Source organism: Panthera onca, chromosome F1 (genome assembly GCF_046562875.1).
Source record: "Panthera onca isolate mPanOnc1 chromosome F1, mPanOnc1 haplotype 2, whole genome shotgun sequence".
Lineage (NCBI taxonomy): Eukaryota > Metazoa > Chordata > Mammalia > Carnivora > Felidae > Panthera > Panthera onca.
Genome location: NC_138355.1, coordinates 67,796,347 through 67,815,314, shown reverse-complemented (window position 1 = coordinate 67,815,314; position 18,968 = coordinate 67,796,347). Strand labels below are relative to the sequence as shown.

At 45.7% G+C, this 18,968-nt stretch overlaps 1 protein-coding gene and 1 long non-coding RNA gene across 2 annotated transcripts in view; one reads left to right on the top strand and one right to left on the bottom strand.

The window, feature by feature from the left end:
* LOC144614827 (uncharacterized) overlaps positions 1-18,968 on the bottom strand; it is a 170,587-nt gene that overhangs the window by 71,098 nt on the left and 80,521 nt on the right. The gene's annotated exons all lie outside the window — the stretch shown is intronic.
* Positions 16,913-17,898, top strand: LOC132686690 (olfactory receptor 10J1-like). The gene has a single exon (XM_060644572.3). The coding sequence runs from the start codon at positions 16,913-16,915 to the stop codon at positions 17,840-17,842; it is 930 nt and encodes a 309-aa protein (XP_060500555.2). The 3' UTR covers positions 17,843-17,898.

The window sequence follows — 18,968 nt, the reverse complement described above, 5'->3', positions numbered from 1 at the left end:
TTCCAGCATCTAGAGAAAGAGGCATATAATTTTCCTCTTTTTGTTTATATGGTTTATGGTTTATTAAATTTATTAATAGATTGAAACATTCAGAATGCTTGTATTACTGGTATTATAATAGGGAACATACTGAATACTTACCATGTGTCAGGTCCTTTCCTAAGGATGTTTGCTAATTAACTAATTTCATTCTCAAAATAACCTTGGGACGTAGATACCATTATTACCCCCACTTTATAGGTACGAATGTTATATAAACTTTGGTGAAAAGGAAACTGAGGCGCCTAGAGGTTAAACAACAGGGCGAAGATTACATAGTCCATAAGTGATGAAGCGCGTTTTTGAATCCCAAGAGTTTTGGATCCAGTGGTTTTCCTATTGATCGCATGCAATATGGCTGTGACGCATTGCCACAGGATACGATTATTTTAATCTAGTACCAGTTGCTCTTTATTTACTTTAGTGAAATCCGTATTTTCTGTCTACTTGCATGTGTACAGCAGGCAGCCCCAAGATGGGCTACTTTGTCACATAGGCTATTTTGAGCAATCAAAACCCAGCAGCTTCAGGAGAAGCTCTTTACCCGCCCCCCCCCCCCACCCCTCAATTGTATGCCAGTACCAGAAAGAGTGAGAGGCTAAGAGAAAAATTACCAGGTGTACTCACAACTGCAAAGAAAAGATCTTTCCCTTCCCCCGCCGTCCGGAAACCAGCCAGGGCCGCCCGGTCGTAGTCTGACATAAAGGCGGGAACCAATCAAGTTCTGCTGAATGGTTTGAAATAAAGGCGGGAACCAATCGACTTCTGCTGAGCATTCAAATTTAAACGTCAGCCTATAACAACTCTGTAACCTCAAAAAAATCCCTAACTTGTTTGTGCCTGTCTATAAAAGAAGCTGTAAGATCCTTGCTCGGGGCCTCTTGCGTCACCCGCGACGAGTGCGCGGAGGACCGGGTTCGAACCTGCAATAAACGACCCTTGCCGCTTGGCTTTGGCTCTGGACTCTGGTGGTTTGTTTTCGGGGGGTCTCTCGAATCGGGGCATATCAAGAGCACTATTAACAGAGATTCCTGCTACCTAAGAAACTTCTGTGCATAACAGGGCACCTTTGTTTTCCAGACACCTGCTCTCACCTTCCCACTAACCATCTTCTTCCCCTTTGTATCCTCAGACCCTACCCTTCTCCTGAGCTCACATTGTTGCCTGTCTTTGAAATTCCGGGACTGTGTGGCTTCTCCATACATTTGCTATTAAATTGGGTTTTCTCCTGTTAATCTGTCTCATCAATCTGATTCTTAGTCCAGCTAGAAGAACCTTCAAGGGTAGAATAAATTCGTCTTCCCCAACATGTGTGTGTGTGTGTGTGTGTGTGTGTGTGTGTGTGTGTGTCCGTCTAGTGTATGTGTGATAATCAAATCAGGCTTTGTTTTCAGTGCTATGCCCATCATAAAACAATTTGAAGGGCTCCCTCTTTTTCTAGCCTTCCCACCTTTTTAAAAGACTGGTGTGGTTATTTATTCCTTAAAGTTTTGGTAGAATTATCCTCTGACTTCACACCACATGATTTTATAGCCTAGCATTTATCTGGAGCTGGGACTCTTGTTGTGAAGGGAAAGGTTTCTGACCACTCCCTCTACAACGTTTTCTAAAGAAAAGGTCGCTTTAGATTAGTTCTTGTCGCGTTATGCTGATAGCTATGAACAATAAGGGGAAATCCCAAATTTATAATTCCAGCTGTGGTCTTTCCCGGATCCAAGCTTGTATAACTGGCTGCCTACTTTCGCCACTTCCATTTGGAGGTGTAGGATTATTCCAGATAAAACACATCCAAAATTAGTATCCATTCCCCAAACTAGCCAATGATACCTTCTCTACCCAGTTGCTTGATCCAAAACCCAGTGAGCCTATCTTGAATCCTATCTTTTCCTTCCTCCTCCTCCCCAGAATGGCATCGGTCAGCACATTTTTATGCAAAAGAAGAAAAAGACAAGATCCTGCTAGCACCGCAGGGTGTTAAACCAAACAAGGTTGTAAGGAGAAAATATTCACGAGGACACACAATCTCCCAACTCTCCTTAACCCGTAGCTTTGGCTGTGCACAAGTGGGCTGGGTGTACCACGGGAATGACACACTTATAAAAAAGGGGAAACAGGGACTATCTAAGTGATTATCCAACAACAGGAGCTCCCAGGGGGAAACAGCCCTGTTACAAAGAAGGGCAGCAGCATCGAGAACTTGGCAGCTGGCGTCGGCCTCTCCTTCCACTGAAATTTCTTAGACCTGCTGTGTCAGCTCTTTGCCAAACTACTGAAAGGAGAGAGAAAATGAGCCTTTAGGGCCATCTAGACGGGTATCTCCTGACAAGCTTTGTCAGCCCTATCTACAAAACACAACGCGAATTTATCCGTTTCCTCCCATCTCCACCGAAACTACTCTGATCCAGAAAGAGTCTCTCACGATGCACTCTCCTTGTTTATTCTTGTGCTTTTCCATTCTATTCTCTACCAGATAGCAAAGTGATCTTCTAAAAATGAAAATCCGATGACACCCTTCCCCTCATTAAACTATCCAACAGATCCCCATTGCACCCAGAATAAAATCCACCTTCCTCCTGATGGCCTATAACGCTCTGCCTGTCCTTGCCGCCCGTGCTTTAAGAAGGGCGTCATCTCTTCTTGGGAACCCCCCGCTACTCCAACATCTATCAACACGGCAGGTGTGTTCCCTCTGAGGACCTTTACCCCTACCATTCCTTCAGTCTAGAGCGCAGGTTCTCCACGTTCTCGTTTGTTCTTTCTCCATCAGTCAGGCCTCCAGCGAAACGAGCTCATGTGCTCCTTCCCTGACCACTTCATTTATCATCAAGCACACCAGTGACATTCTCCAGGAGCTCTTTTATGGTCCCTCTAGCACTCATCGCTAGCTATCTGACACAAAATAAGAAGGCTGGCTATAAGGGCGGGAAAACTATACACCAGGCAAAATACTAAATAGAAGAGAGCGGAAAGCACAAATGAAAACAAACAGGCTGTAAACACAGCTCCTGCTGTCGCGGAGCGTATACATCAAGAGGATCGTAGCTGACTTCAAAAGTGTGTAGGTGATCTGTATTATTTTGGTATGTAGTAAGTGTCTAAAGATAAAGCGAAAAAGGACAAAAGAAATAGAATGAAGGCATGAGCCAGCCATAGGAGGACCTGGGGGAAGAGCACTCCAGGCTGAGATCAGAGCCAAGGGTCCGAGGAGGGTTAGCTGTGGCATTAACAAACAGGCCAGCACAGCTGGAGACAATGAGCAGGATGACGGGGGAGAGTCACACTGCGGTCTCACAAGCTATGGCAGGGACTCTGAATGGGATGGATAGTCACTGCAGGAACATCTAAGCAAGCGATGACTTGATGTGGTTTATGTATTAAAATCTTTATTCTGGGGGCACCTGGGTGGCTCCATCAGGCGAGCGTCCGTCTTCGGCTCAGGTCATGATCCCGCAGTCCGTGAGTTCGAGCCCCGCGTCGGGCTCTGTGCTGATGGCTCACAGTCTGGAGCCTGCTTCCGATTCTGCGTCTCCCTCTCTCACTGCCACTGCCCAACTCATGCTCTCTCTCTCTCTCAAAAATAAATGAAACTTGAAAAAAAAATCTTTATTCTGGCTGCGTGGAAAATCAACTCCCAGAGCCAGAGGGGAAACAAGGAGAAACCAGTCAGGACCTCGTTGCTAGGCCCATGTTACAGGTGATGGCGGCTTGGAACAAGGTGTGCCTTTGCATGAGGAGTTGGCCGGTTCAGCCGGGGGCACATTCTATTCAAGAGGCCGAGTGGACATCCAAGCAGGGATAATGGACTGACTGTTGAACATACAACTTCACATCCTGAAAAGCAGTATGGAGTAGAGATTTAATTCGGAAAGTGTTTAAACTTTCCAAGGATAGGTGAGGATGAACATAAGAGGTGAGGATAAACACAAGAGTGGTCTGGGGCTGAATCTTGAGGTGAGCTAACACCAAGAGACTGAGGAGAAGAGGAAAGAGAAGGAACAGTGGGGGAACAAAAACAAAGTGAAAAGTACCAACACTCAGGGCATGTCCTGGAAACTGCATGAAAACCGGTTTCCAAGAAAGAGAAGTCACATATTTGGGTCAAATGCTGCCAATATGCCCAGTAGGGTGAGTTACAATTAACTGACCATTAGACTTGGCAAAATGGGGTGATTAGTCCCACTGAAAAAAAATAATCTGTATTGGTAGCATATAATGGTGAAAAAGCCAATTTAGTGGGAATTAGAGGACAGAGAAACTGAAGACAATGCAATTCCTTCCAAGAGTTTTGGTAAGAAGGGGAGCACATAAATGGGCCTGTAGCTGGAAAAGGATGTGGGATCAAAGAAGGTTGTGTCTGTTTTCATTCTTTTAGCGCAACGGGAATTAGAACACAGAAGTCTGTAAATGAAAATGAGCTAGTAGAAACCTGATGAATCAAAGGAGACAGGGGAGAACCGCGGAGCCAAGGTCCTGAGTGAAGATGAGGGGCTGTGACACGGGCACCCAGCCAGGGGGGCATTCAGTGCTCCCCAGGGGGAGGGTGTGCTCGGCTCCGAATCAGAGCACAGGCACATGCAGCGGGCGAACGTGGTGGTGGGAATATATACCAGGCCTCACTGTCAGTGCGGAGCCTGATACGGGCGGGCTCGATCCTACAAACTGTGAGATTATGGCCCGAGCTAAAATCCAGAGTCAGATGCCTGACTAAGCCACCCAGGCGCCCCCATTCATTTATTTTAAATTCTAGTTAACATACAGTGTAGCATTGGTTTCGGGAGTAGAATTCAGTTTCATCCCTTACACACAACACACAGTGCTCGTCCCAACAAGTGCCCTCCTTAATGTCCATCATCCATCTAGCCCATCCCCCGTCTGCCTCCCTCCATCAGATCATCTGCGGAAAACAAGGATAAGGAAGAACCTCCGGAAGTTGGAGGACCGGAGATCGTGCGCATGGTAGGTGGGAAATATAGCACGTTGCTCACCAACATCAATACCCCACTTCCTATGAAATGTCATGAAATTTAAGTAAGAGCAGTAAAGGGGTTCGGGTCACCAATTCTGATATGTGTGTGGGGGGTGGTTTCCCCACACCCCTGAGCCATTTTCCAACACCAGCTGAGTGTCCTACGACTCAACTCAATTCTGACTCCACCACCTGGAGTCAGCATCAGATCCCACAGGTAGAAGGGTTCAGTCCTACCAGATGAACCCCTCCTTCCTTCAGATGCCAATCGCAAGCCCAGGCTGTCACCTGACCACCTATAAATCAGAGGTTCCCGTGACCCCTTCCGTGGGTTCTGTTAATTGGCTAGAGTAGCTCTCAAAACTCAGGAAACCGGTTTATTGACTAGACTACAAATCTAGTACAAAGGATGTTAAAGAATACCAGTCATCAGTCAGATGAAGAGAGGCATAGGTCAAGGTCCTGAGCAAAGGAGTTTCTGTCCTCGTGGAATTTGGGGCCCCGCACAGGGGCACATGGATATATTCTCATTCCCTAACCTGGAAACACTCTGAACCCCGTTCTTCTGAGTTTTTATGGAGGTTTCATTACACAGGCACAATTGATTAACGCATTGACCATTGGTGACTGATACAATCTCCAGGAACTCTCCCCTCCTGCAAGGTCATGGGGATTGAACGTTCCGAGTGTCTAACCACACGGCTGGTTCCCCTGTTCTTGTTTCCGGCCACCTAGCCCCTATCCTCAGGTATTTTCCAAAACTTGCCTCATTAACATAAACCCAGCTATGGTTGAAAGGGGCTCGTTATGACTACTGAGACAGTCATCTCACCCTTTGGCTCTGATGCCCAAGGACAAGAGACCAGGTATTACTTTAATATTGCAAAAGATGTCTCCATTGCTCTAACTGCTCAAGGACTTTGGAGGATTTGGGGAGCTGTGAGCCAGGAAGCCTGGAGGAAGACCAAATACGTATGAGAAATGAACTTGGGTGATCTCAGTGACCAAATATGTTCGTTCAAATCACAGTATTGCAACCAGTTACCAGCGTCACCAGCAAGACCCCAAAACCTGACTTTTGCCACCCACCTGCATGTGCCCACCAAGCTTTGTCCCACACCTCCCTTAAGCTCTTCTCTCCAGCTCATCTTTTGACTCAGGCAAAAGACTGGCTGGGGATCGCATCTGGGGGTGGTGGAAATCCAAACTACCCCTCAAGCAGTGACGACTGCCCTCATGAGGAGCCCCAGACCAGTTTGAGCTCAACAGCCAACTCAAACCTGCGCAGATAGACCTCGCAGGGACACATGGAGAGAACTTTACCTCATTTTAATCCTAAAATCGCCACCCAAGGAGGAGCACACGCCTCATTAACAAACAGGCGTGTTTTCCCTAGGTGCATGCACGACCTTATGCACGCCTCTACATACAGGGACAAGGATCCCCTTTCTAAATGTTCATCCTAATCCTACATAAAAGGACCCCATTCACCCTCGCTTGGGGCAGAGGCGTGGTTTTGCAAGTTGTTCCCTGAGATGGCCTTATTTGTTGCAAATAAAGTTCCCTTTGTGTGACACCTCCACCGGGTGTAGTTTCTATGTGTGACTTACCAGGGAGCAAATGCATGCTAATTGCGTGACAATAGTAACATATTTTTCACCAGTGAAGCTCAGCTGCCCAGGTGCTCTCCACAAGCAGCATTTGATTCAACCAAAGCTGGTATTATGCCAGGTAAAACAGGGGCAAGTGAATTAAAGGTAAATGCAAAGCAACAAGGAAAATGATAGTCTGTGGAATCTTAACAGGGGAGGGAGGAAAGAAAGAAGAGCCAGGGCAGTCTCAGGGCAGGAGCCCCTGAGAACGATACAAACACCCGCAGATATAGAGTGTAGGACTTTATAAACTGAGAAATTTTTGGGTTAGGGTGCCAGGGAGAATGAGCTGGAAAGATAAGTGATAAAAACAATAGCTCTTCAGAAGATATAATGGAAGTAGCCCACTTCTAAATGAAACAAAACACAGCAAATACATGGGAATAGGAAATGGGCATTTTCCATATGGAGAAGATTTTAAACCTCTGTGAAACACATAAAAGCATTTCCTTTTAAATCCCACTTTGGATAGAGAGCCTCAGTGTTGTAAAAACTAAGGATGTTTCTTCTCCTTAAATTTCTATGAATACAAATAACAAATCGATAAAAGCACCATTAATTGTTAAATGTGCGAATAACTAGAAAAACGCCAAAGAAGAAGAATGGTGGGGGTTGGGATCAGCATATAGTAGCATCACAGAGTAACGATGCAAGACGTTTTTCTTATTTAATAGATGACATAGGGGCAGAAGCTTTTCCCTCTTCTAAGTTCTTTGGTTGGCCTAATAATTGATATAAAACTGATATGAAACAGGTTAACGGGAGGGAAAAAAAGTTTAACAACATACATACCTCCTGTATGCATCGGAGAAACACCCAGGAAAACTAAGTACTCCCCCCAAATAAATGAAGCCATCATCTCAAATACCTTTCTCAGCCTAAGACAGAAGAATATGTGGGGGAGGAGGGGGGGGATAGTGGGAGGTGACCATGAAAAGCACAGCCAATAAGGCTAAGATTGTGATGCAGATCTGATGAGACTTTAAACAGATTGAGTCATTCCTCTCTTCCTGGTACAGTGAGGGAGACACCCTTACAAATGGACTTTTCCCTTATAAATGCAAATGTCTTTTACAAAAGGGCAAATTCTACTCAGTTTCCACCTACGTGTGCTGTTAAAAATAACCAGTTTTAAATAATCCCTTGGGGTGCCTGAGTGGTTCAGTTGCTTAAGCATAGGCCTCAGGTCATGATCTCAAAACTCTGGGTTGGAGCCCCCCGTTGGGATCTGTGCTGATGGCTCGGAGCCTGGAGCCTGCTTCAGGTTCTGTGTCTGCCTCTGTCTCTGTCCCTCCCCCACTCACATTCTGTCTCTCTCTCAAAAATAAATAAACATTAAAAAAAATTTTTTTAATAATCCCCATGTCCGAGAGACATTTTGGGATGGCAAATTTTGCTCCCCCTTTAATGGTGTTGAGACAATGCCTAGTTATGGGGAATAATAAAAGGTATATCTGATTTAAGAAATATTTCTAAATTTGTTTCTTAAAACCAATTAAATTCCAGATGAGTCAAATACTGAAACATAAAAAGTATAAATGAAAATAGGGATACTTAAAAAAACAATCTTGTAGTCAGGGAGGCCCTGATCCACACATAAATATAATACTAATAAAATTTCAAACCCGTAAGCTCAGTAAAAATGATAAATGGAAGAAAACTATCTACAACATGTATGATAGAAGGCATATTTCCCTATTATAGAACTCATTATAAGAAAATGACAATACGATACAAAAAACTGAGCAAGATACATCAATGGACGTTCACAGCCAAGGAAGTACACATGACTAACGGGCATATGAAAAGATACTCAGGCTCATTCATAATTAGAAATAAAAATTCAAAGAAAAAAAATAAAACAGCATTTTTACCTATCATCTTGCCAAACGCTGAAGAAAAATTGGTCAAAGACCACAGTTGATGGAAATGTGGGTAAGAAAGCATTCTCAGTTACGCCAAATGTATACAAATGTTCTACCTTGGCTTCAGTTTGGCAATAGTTATTAAGTTCTTAAATGCATATATCACTGACCAAGGAATTTTACTTTCAGGAGGGTAGCCTGTAGATATGCTCTCAGAAGTGCACAATTATATATGAAGAGTGATTCTCTAGAATATGCCTAAAAAATGCCAAAACCCACAAACAGCTGAACTATCCATTGATATAGGATAGGTTAAATAAATTATGCTATGTTCTTATTCTACAATTCGCAGTTGTTCAAATGAATGCGATAAATCTTCATATACTGATTTGTAAAAAAGCATCTCAAATGTATTGTTATACGAAAAAGCAAGTTTATAACAGTACACAGAATACAGTCCATTTGTATTACAAAAGCACACGCTCAGATAAATGTATAGAAATTTCTAAATTCCATTTAGTAGGTTTGGTTTTTGACGTGGCACAGGTTAGCAATTTAGAAACAACTTTCTATGTATATTAGACGAGCAAATGTGCAAATATATTGAGAATATGAACCAGGTTTCTTATTGCTGTAGACAGGAGTTATAAATATGGAAAGGGGCAACATCAGAATATACTCTGAGACAGTTTGAATTGCAGATGCCGTCGTGAAATCATCGATTTTAAGATGTAGATGTTAATCCGCAGACACCAACACACAGCCCACTTTCTAGTTGTTTTTCCCCACTGAGAGTCTAAGACTAATTACAAGCAATGACAATATCCAGATCTCGGTTTCTAATACGATCCACCACCAAAGGGTATCAGAGCTCCCTGCAGAAATGGCTGGTTCGAGGGCCAGCGCCGGGGAAGTACGAGAGAAGTACGAGAGGGCTGGTGTGTAAAAAAGTTACTAATGGATAATGGAGACATGTCAGAGGAACAGGGGAGACAGATGACAGCAGCTCCCACTGACCAATCCGGTGACGATTTAAACATCAAAATAACATTACAGAATCTAACGTTATCAAATAGAATCTACACGATCTAAATCTAGTTGTATGTAAATAGATCCCTTCCTTACGAAGAATGCCAATCTATAGCAAGGATGATGGAGTTAGAAACGCAACAATGGATCCTAAAACTGGAGAGCGAGAATTTGATGAGAGACAAGGTATTCATCTCAATAGATCAGCCTTTGAGAAAGAGAAAATACTGACTTTACGACAGAGAACTCTGGTGGAGACCACCTTGAACGAGAGATTACAGGCCACGTCACTAATATCGGGACAAAACGACAACATGTGACTCCCAGTAGGATGTACGGATAACAACACAGCATCACTTTTTTTAATGAATATAATTTATTGCCAAATTGGCATCCATACAATACCCGGTGCTCATCCCAACAAGTGCCTTCCTCCATGCCCATCACCCACTTTCCCCTCTCCCCCCCCCACCCCATCAACCTTCCTCCCATCAACCCTCAGTTTGTTCTCAGTATCCAAGAGTCTCTTATGGTTTGCCTTCCTCCCTCTCTGTTTGTAACTATTTTTCCCCCTTCCTTTCCCCCATGGTCTTCCGTTAAGTTTCTCAAGTTCCACATATGAGTGAAAACATATGATATCTGTCTCTGAGTTATTTCATTCAGCAGAATACCCTCCAGTTCCATCCAAGTTGCTGCAAATGGCATGATTTCATTCTTCCTCATTATACAGCGTCACTTTTGTGATATTCTTGTGGAAAACTCATCATCTGAATATAATCATGAAGATTAAACCAGAGGATAAAGAAAAAAGAGAAAGAGTTCCAAATGAACTGGAGGTGAATGTGAGGGAAAAACTAGAATTTCTACCCCTCCTCGGGTAAACCCAAACTAAGAGACATTTTGCAAAGCACTTGGCCTGTAGTTTTCAAAAGTGTCAAGTCTGAGAAACACAAAGAAAACCAAGGTGCTGTTTCAGATAAAAGGCATTAAAGGAACAGGCGGACAAAAAGCAATGGGTAATCTTGGATGGGACCCTGGGCTGCAAAGACACTTAGCTGTAAAGGACATTATCGAGACAACCAGCATAACTTACAATGAGTTGCGGATTAGGTAACGCTATTACCGTATTTGATGTCGTATATGTGCATGTATCTCTCTCTGGACATATACACCGATTCTCAGTAACTACACAGTGGTTATACAAGGGAATGCTCCCTGTCTTGCAGAGGACACACGAAAATATTTAAAATGCTGTGAGACAATGCCTTCAACATACTCTCAAGCGATCTGGAAGAAAATTATAGAAGCAGAGGAGGAAGGAAAAAATTGATGAAGTGGGGCGAAATAGAAATAATTGGGTATCCAGATACAAGATGTTTAACAGTTTTTGTTCTTACAACTTTTCTGTCCGTTTGAAATTGTGTCTCCGAAAAAGGGTTTTATTTTTTATTTTTATTTTTTTTATATATGAAATTGTCAAATTGGTTTCCATACAACACCCAGTGCTCATCCCAAAAGGTGCCCTCCTCATGCCCATCACCCACCCCCCCTCCCTCCCTCCCCCCCACCAACCCTCTCTTATGCTTTGGCTCTCTCTCCCTCTCTAACCTCTTTTTTTTTCCCTTCCCCTCCCCAATGGGTTTCTGTTAAGTTTCTCAGGATCCACATAAGAGTGAAAACATATGGTATCTGTCTTTCTCTGTATGGCTTATTTCACTTAGCATCACACTCTCCAGTTCCATCCACGTTGCCACAAAAGGCCATATTTCATTCTTTCTCATTGCCACGTAGTACTCCATTGTGTATATAAACCACAATTTCTTTATCCATTCATCAGTTGATGGACATTTAGGCTCTTTCCATAATTTGGCTATTATTGAGAGTGCTGCTGTAAACATTGGGGTACAAGTGCCCCTATGCATCAGCACTCCCGTATCTGAAAAAAGGTTTTCAAAAACATGACAAAATTATTTTCTTTACGGAGATCTGTGCGGGAAAGGGTTAGCTCGGGAGGCCTTGGGTTGCTCAAACCCTGGATATTCCCAAGAAAGGCTCATCTTGAGGACTGGCTGGTGGCCAGCTCCTGGGAAAGGAGTTCCGAGCCCCTGAATTACTCGGTTTGATAAGCGTTTTATATGTCGAGGCCTTGCGTTAAATCCCTGTCTGATGAGATAACTTATGTTAACAATGTGCTTTATGCTGAACCCCTGCTCTTGGTAACACAGGTGTTGTGTGACCACGTGACTGACCCCTCACAAAAACCCTTGACACCAAGATTCAGGTGAGATTCCCGGGATGATGTCACTTCACACTTATCATCATGCACTGGTGGTGGGAAATTCACACATGTCTGTGGGACTCGGTCGGGAGAGGACACTTCACAAGCTGAAGCCGATTCTCTCCGGGACTTTGCTCCGGCCCCTTCCCCCCCTGAGGATTCACATGCACACCCTCCCACTGCGATAAACCATAGCCATGACTACAACAGCTTTTCGGCATGCATCCGGTAAGTCCTTCCAACGGAATCATCTAGCTCCATGGTGGTCTTGAAGATGTCCGACAAAAGGTTAAAGACATTTAAATATATGGAGAGATAGCCTATATCAATTCACCCCTCATATTTGAATTCAATGCAGTTCCAAACCCGACCTAAAATGGAAAAGCAAGTGTGCAACCACTTAAAAATAAAGAGGCGTTGATCTCTCTGATAACTAAGATTTATTTTATTTTTCATTTTTTTGCTTTTTTTTAACATTTATTTATTTTTGAGACAGAGAGACACAGCACGAATGGGGGAGGGTCAGAGAGAAAGGGAGACACAGAATCTGAAACAGGCTCCAGGCTCTGAGCTGTCAGCACAGAGCCCGATGCGGGGCTCGAACTCACAGACCACGAGATCATGACCTGAGCCGAAGTCAGACACGTAACCGACTGAGCCACCCAGGCGCCCCTAAGATTTATTTTAAAGTTATCACTGTTAAGACAGTGTAATCTTGGTACAGGGGGTCAAACTGACCAGCAGAGCTGGAGATAGAGTCCCTGAACTAACCCACACGTACATACGATTGTGAAATACGGCAGAGAGAATCGTGGGCCAGTGGAGAAAGGAGGCTTTTCAAACAAAGGTGCTAGGGTAATTGGTTACCCATTTAAAAAAAGAAATCTCAGAAAATTATATAGAGAAGATCATTTTTATAAAGCTCAAATAGATACAACACATTGCTTAAACCCATATATATGCAATAAAGGTATGAAATAAACGAAAATAAACACAATATTAGAAAGGAGTCACGGCTGGGGGAAGGGGGTTATGAGAAATGCGTGAAAACAGCCTAGGGTTGAGTGACGAGTTCCCAGATGTGATGCCCCACAATTTACGTGCTTCAAACATAGCGTTAAGTATAAAGTGTATTAAAAGTGATAAATATATAGGGGCACCTGCGTGGCTTAGTCAGTCGAGTGTCCAACTTCGGCTCGGGTCATGATCCCACGGCTCGTGGGTTCAAGCCCCGCGTCGGGCTCTGTGCTGACAGCTCGGAGCCTGCAGCCTGCTTCCGATTCTGTGTCTCCCTCTCTCTCTGCCCCTCCCCTGCTCACGCTTGCGCTCTCTCTCTCAAGAATAAATAAACATTAAAAAAGATTTAAAAAAAAGATATGAATATAAGCCCTTCATTTTTGCTGAGTGTAGAAAACTCCACTTGGAAGAGTGCCGTCAGGATCTGGCCACGGGACAGATAAGGGAATCTCTGTTAGATTAATTAAACACGGAGGCCACGGGCTGGCTGGCTGGACCACCGTGGTGCCTCCAGAAACGAACCCAAATCTGAGCCTGTAAACGCCTCACAGTTACAAAATCAAAATACGAAGGATAACCAATCACAAAGGGCCAAGTAGGCTTTAAGCTGCAGCCACTCAATGCTCCCCGTGTTTCCACCTCTTCTCTAGAAAAGTCTCCCCGGGTTCCTGCTGGTTGGGCACTCCTAACCACTTCCCATTTGTCATTGCCAGACTTGATTTTTGCTCAAATAAGCTTCATGTTTTCAATACGTCGCGGTTTATCTTTTAACAATATAAAAGAGAAAAATAGAGTAAGACACTCTCGGGAGAAAAAGTGCATGGAATTGGGGCAGGGAAAGCGGCGAGGAGCTGGGCTCAGGAGGCCCAGCGTGTCTGACTGTCTGCCTGGGTCCCTGAGGCTGAAATCCCGGCTCGCATTTGTTTGGATGCTTGCAGTGGGTCTCCTGGCCTTCTAGAAAGGTCCGTTGAGCTTTACTCTCCACTTCTGAACCTCACAGGACAACAAATATAGTCATATTTGACTGTTTTGGTTCCAGAAAAGGAAAGGAAAAAAGAAAAGCAACAAAAAAAAAAACCCAGCTTCTAATACCGAGCAGGACTCTTGACTACAGGGAGAACTGTGCAGTTTCCTGGAATCCAAGCAGCGGCTCTTAGCTCGAGCTCACTGGGGCTTTGTAACCATGGTTTTTCAAGGCCCAACCGTATAAAAATAGAATATTTATTTAAAAAATGAAGCCTGACAAATAAGCCACTGCTGTCTCTACTCACAAAGTGCCGCAGCACAGGCCCAGGTGATGTGGGAAATGAGCCCCACACATAACGAGGTCCCCGGCCGCTGGCTGTTGGCTTCCTTCCAGCCCCGGTGTGGCTTTCACGGGTGCCCAGGGGAGGGCACCCAGAAACCTCAAGAGATGGTCCTCAGAGAGCCTTTCTTGGTTAAAAGCTCCTCCTCCAGCTGGAGGGAATATCTAGTATCCAAGGAGCCCCTGTGACCTTCCTTCCCCTGCCGTCCCTGGACTGGCCCTAGTGCAGGTGGAAGGACCACGCTGTCTTTGCTTCATGACCTTGACCTGTGAATACTTGTGACCAATGGGCCACATCTCTGACCTCTACTTTCATTTTTCTGTTGAGCCACAGGTTTGCAGGAAGAAAAGTAAGTGAGATTTCAAAAAAGACTACAACGGTTTACAAAGGGCCATGATTGTCGTTAAAGGGTTAAATTAAACTAAAAAGGGTCCTGGTGTCTACGAATATCTGTCACTTTCAAAGATGCCTTGCTAACCCTAAGGAATCCTGGCTTCCCAGGATTAAAGCGTACCTTGACCAATAAAGAACGGAGGGTGCCACGTATCAGCTATGATTCCTTGGCTACGTTCTATTAACAAATCATAATCCAGAGACACTGTTGACAAAGCTTCGTGGAGCGGGTTTAAGTTTCTTACCACGGTGCACACATCAATGCCAAACCACCTCCCTTGTCAAGAAATGGTCCGTGAGGGGGGCGCCTGGGTGGCGCAGTCGGTTAAGCGTCCGACTTCAGCCAGGTCACGATCTCACGGTCCGTGAGTTCGAGCCCCGCGTCGGGCTCTGGGCTGATGGCTCGGAGCCTGGAGCCTGTTTCCGATTCTGTGTCTCCCTCTCTCTCTGTCCCTCCCCCGTTCATGCTCTGTCTCTCTCTGTCCCAAAAATAAAAAAATAAACGTTGAAAAAAAAAGAAATGGTCCGTGAGGGGCACCTGGGTGGCTCAGTCGGTGGAGTGTCCAAATTCGGCTCAGGTCATGAGCTCACAGTTTGTGGGTTTGAGCCCCACGTCGGGCTCTGTGCTGACAGCTCGGAGCCTGGAGCCCGCTTCGGATTCTGTGTCTCTCTCTCTCTCTTTCGCTCTCTGCCCCTCCCCTGCTGTGCTCTGTCTCTCTCTCTCAAAAATAAATAAACATTAAAAAAATTTTTTTTAAGAAATGGTCTGTGAAACTGCACTGTTTTTTTGCAACCTCATGCCATTTTCTTTCGTAACATGCTTGCTCTAAGGGGTTCAAGGCGTAACTGTGTCAATCTCTTATATCTTTTTGCAGATTTTCTTTATTAAAAATGGTGTGTTTCTGAGAAGTCGGTTAATGTTAAAAGTACTCGAAAAGCCTACCTTTGTTTTTTTACCCAATAGTAAACCATTTTGCGATGTGGGTGATTCGCTTTACTTCTGGCAAAAATGTACTTTTTAGGCAACTCCAACATTTCAATTATCGAATTTATTTTTTTTATAGCCACTTGGTTACATAATTATATGTTGGTTGGTAATCGGGTAGAGCCCGTTGGACGAGCTGCACCACGGTGTATTTTCCAATTAAATGTTAATAGTGTCATGCTTTCTTCTAGGCTTATAATCTCAGTGTTAAAATTTAGCCCAGTTCTGTAGCTGTTTGCTGATGTCACGCGCACAGACAGCAGGGAAAAGGAGACGGTGTAAAACATTAACTCCTCTTCTCTGAAGAAAACCTCACTGTGGTTTTCTTCACTCCAGCATTCTGCTTCCTCCCAGGCAATGTATCCGGTGGGGCAGGACCGGTAATGACTCTGCCAGCAGATATTATGCCCCCATCGCAGTGGCCACACGGCTCCCTATTCTCAGAGACCATATAATCTCGCCCTGGTGGGGCAGGTCTACTTTGCAGTTTTGGGTAGCGGGAGGGACACTGGAGACAGGATCAGAAGTCATGGGCTCAGACTGATAGGTGTCCCCGGGCCATTCCCGAAAGAGTTTCTGTATCTGAAGACAACCAGTATTCCTTGTTCTCCCCGTTCCACCGGATGGGAATGAAATGAAAGGATGTAAATGTCTTTGGTAATCACAAATCCACTGTAAGGTGCTTTCAAGACAAAAGAGCCAGTAAACAGCTCTGTGCTACCTACCTGTGGAAGGAAGCGGAAGCCAGAGGGGGAGATGGGGTGGAGAAGAAAGGAAAGGGTTTCATAGGTGTCATGGGCTTTGGGTAGCTTTGAAAAATGAGTAGTGCCTCGGGAAGAGGCCCGGAGGGCAAAGGTTGAGGGGGACGGGACCCACAGAGCTGCGGCGTGGGGAGGGGACCACGGTGGCAGGTGCTCCAGCCAAACCCTAGCAGCTCTGCTGGTGGCCGCAGACCCTGGAGCTCGGCAGGACACCACTGAGCCAGGATGTATTCGATAATTGTCCGAATTCTAACAGAAACGCTTACACTGTTAAGTATCACGCTCATCTGAACAATTCTGTAACATCACCATCGCTACACTCGCATCAAGATGATGGGACTGGTCTAAGAGATGCTAATTCCTTACCCGAGACAAGTGGGCACGTGTTAGAAGTAGGATATCTTTCCAGCAGTAAACTCGAAAAGCCACCTTCCTTCTCTTAGTGAGAAAATGACGTTCTTCCACTCTCTGTTCCCCCAAGGAATAAACATGAACGTGCATATCAATAAGCAAAGCCCGAGGCAGATTAACCACAAGAACTTGCCCAGCCTCGCTGACAGAAGTCACTTGTCTCGGTCCCTTACGTGGTTTTTTCTTTCTTAGATCCCACACACAATTTGATGAAGACAGAGAATCACACTTGGGTGACTGAGTTCACTTTCCAGGGCTTCTCCAGCTTCCGCGAGCACCAGCTCGGCCTGTTTGTCGTGTTCCTTGCACTGTATGTTGTAACCCTGGCTGGCAACATCGTCATCGTGACCATCATTAGTGTGGATCGTCACCTCCACACGGCCATGTACTTCTTCCTGAGCATGCTGTCCGCTTCAGAGACCGTATATACACTCGTCATTATACCCAAAATGCTCTGTAACCTTGTAGGCCTGAGTCAGCCCATCTCCTTGGCTGGCTGTGCCACCCAGATGTTCTTCTTCATCACCTTGGCCATCAACAACTGCTTCCTGCTCACGGCGATGGGGTACGACCGCTACGTGGCCATCTGCAACCCCTTGAGGTACACGCTCATCATGAACAAGAGGGTGTGTGTGCAGTTGGTGGGGGGCGCCTGCGGCATTGGGCTGATCGTAGCAACGACGCAAGTGACATCTGTGTTCAGGTTGCCTTTCTGTGCCACGAAGGTGGCCCACTTCTTCTGTGACATCCGACCTGTAATGAAGCTCTCCTGCGTCGACACCTCGGTCAACGAGACCCTGACCGTGATCGTCAGCGTGCTGGTGATCCTGGTCCCCATGGGCCTGGTCTTCATCTCCTACGTCCTCATCGTCTCCACCGTCCTCAAGATCCCCTCCGCCCGGGGCCGGAAGAAGGCCTTTGCCACCTGCGCCTCTCACCTCACGGTGGTCGTCGTCCACTATGGCTGCGCCTCCGTCGCCTACCTCAAGCCCAAGTCGGAGAACGCCAGGGATCAGGACCAGCTGATCTCGGTGACCTACACCGTCATCACCCCCCTGTTTAATCCCATGGTGTACGCCCTGAGGAACAAGGAGGTCAAGGATGCTCTGCTCCGGGCCGCTGGCAGGAAGCTTTCATGACAAGATGGGCCCACTTCAACGGAGGGTCTTATAAGACTTGCTAGAGACAGAAAGCAGAGAAGGGCCCACAGTCCCTAGAGTTAAAATTCTAGAACTTACTACAGCAGTGGGTGGGCCAGAGAGAACAAAGGCATTCCAGATCCAGCCACTGGAGAAAGGGACACATTTCCCTGGAGCGTGGACACGGACAGCATGGCACGTCAACACGGAAGGAACTTCTGGGGAGTGGATGTGCCATGTGGGCAGAATGAGATCAGGACAGAAGGAGTGATTAACCTGGGGAGGCTGCTCCGGGACAGGACTAACGTTTTAAATGTAACCTGTAGTGTCCTGGTTTTGGACGTGGGGTTTCCCCTTCACCCACCTAGAGCTACACACATTTAAGCCCAAGCTGAAGCAAATCCTTCCCTGGCAACTCAACTTCCTTGCATCCTAGACATCATGACTAAGTGGATCTCAGAGATGGGAGCTTCCATAAAACTCACTAGGCTTGAATTCGGGATCTTTTCCACGGAAGTTCCAGGTCGGCCAGACAGGAAAACGGCAACCTGTTCTCAGGATCGCGTCAGAGAAACATTTTCGGAAAGTGACTGAAGTCCCTTGAAAGTGATGAACGCTGGAGCACCAAATAAATCATACTGGCATCTATATTATGAGGACATACAAAGGTTGGTGAGTGGAATGGGTGAGTGATTCACCCATCAAGGAGAGAGGGGCTTGCCTCGGGAGAGGCTTTTGTGGAGTGGAAGAAGTAATAAGTGCAGGGGAGTAAAGGAGAGAGTCTACAGCAGGGGCGAGTAGGAGAGGGTTGGGCGGTTGTGCGTGGTAAAGACAACGTAGCCACCTGATAACTTAGGAGCAACCAAAGACACTCCAACCATCCACCCTACTGCCGCTTAAGACCATCTAGGCCCCGAATTAATGGGACACCATCCACTGGTCACCTCCACTTCCAGCACCCCTGCCCTCAGCCTGTCCTCCACCCAACCACACCCAGTGACCGGTGGCCTCCCCTTTCCTATCCTCAGGCCAGTCTACTGCTAACTGGAAATCCCTCACTGCCACTCGGCAGGGCGCCCTCCTCATTTTGAAACCCCAAACCAAAGCCTCTCTCCTATGGACCTTC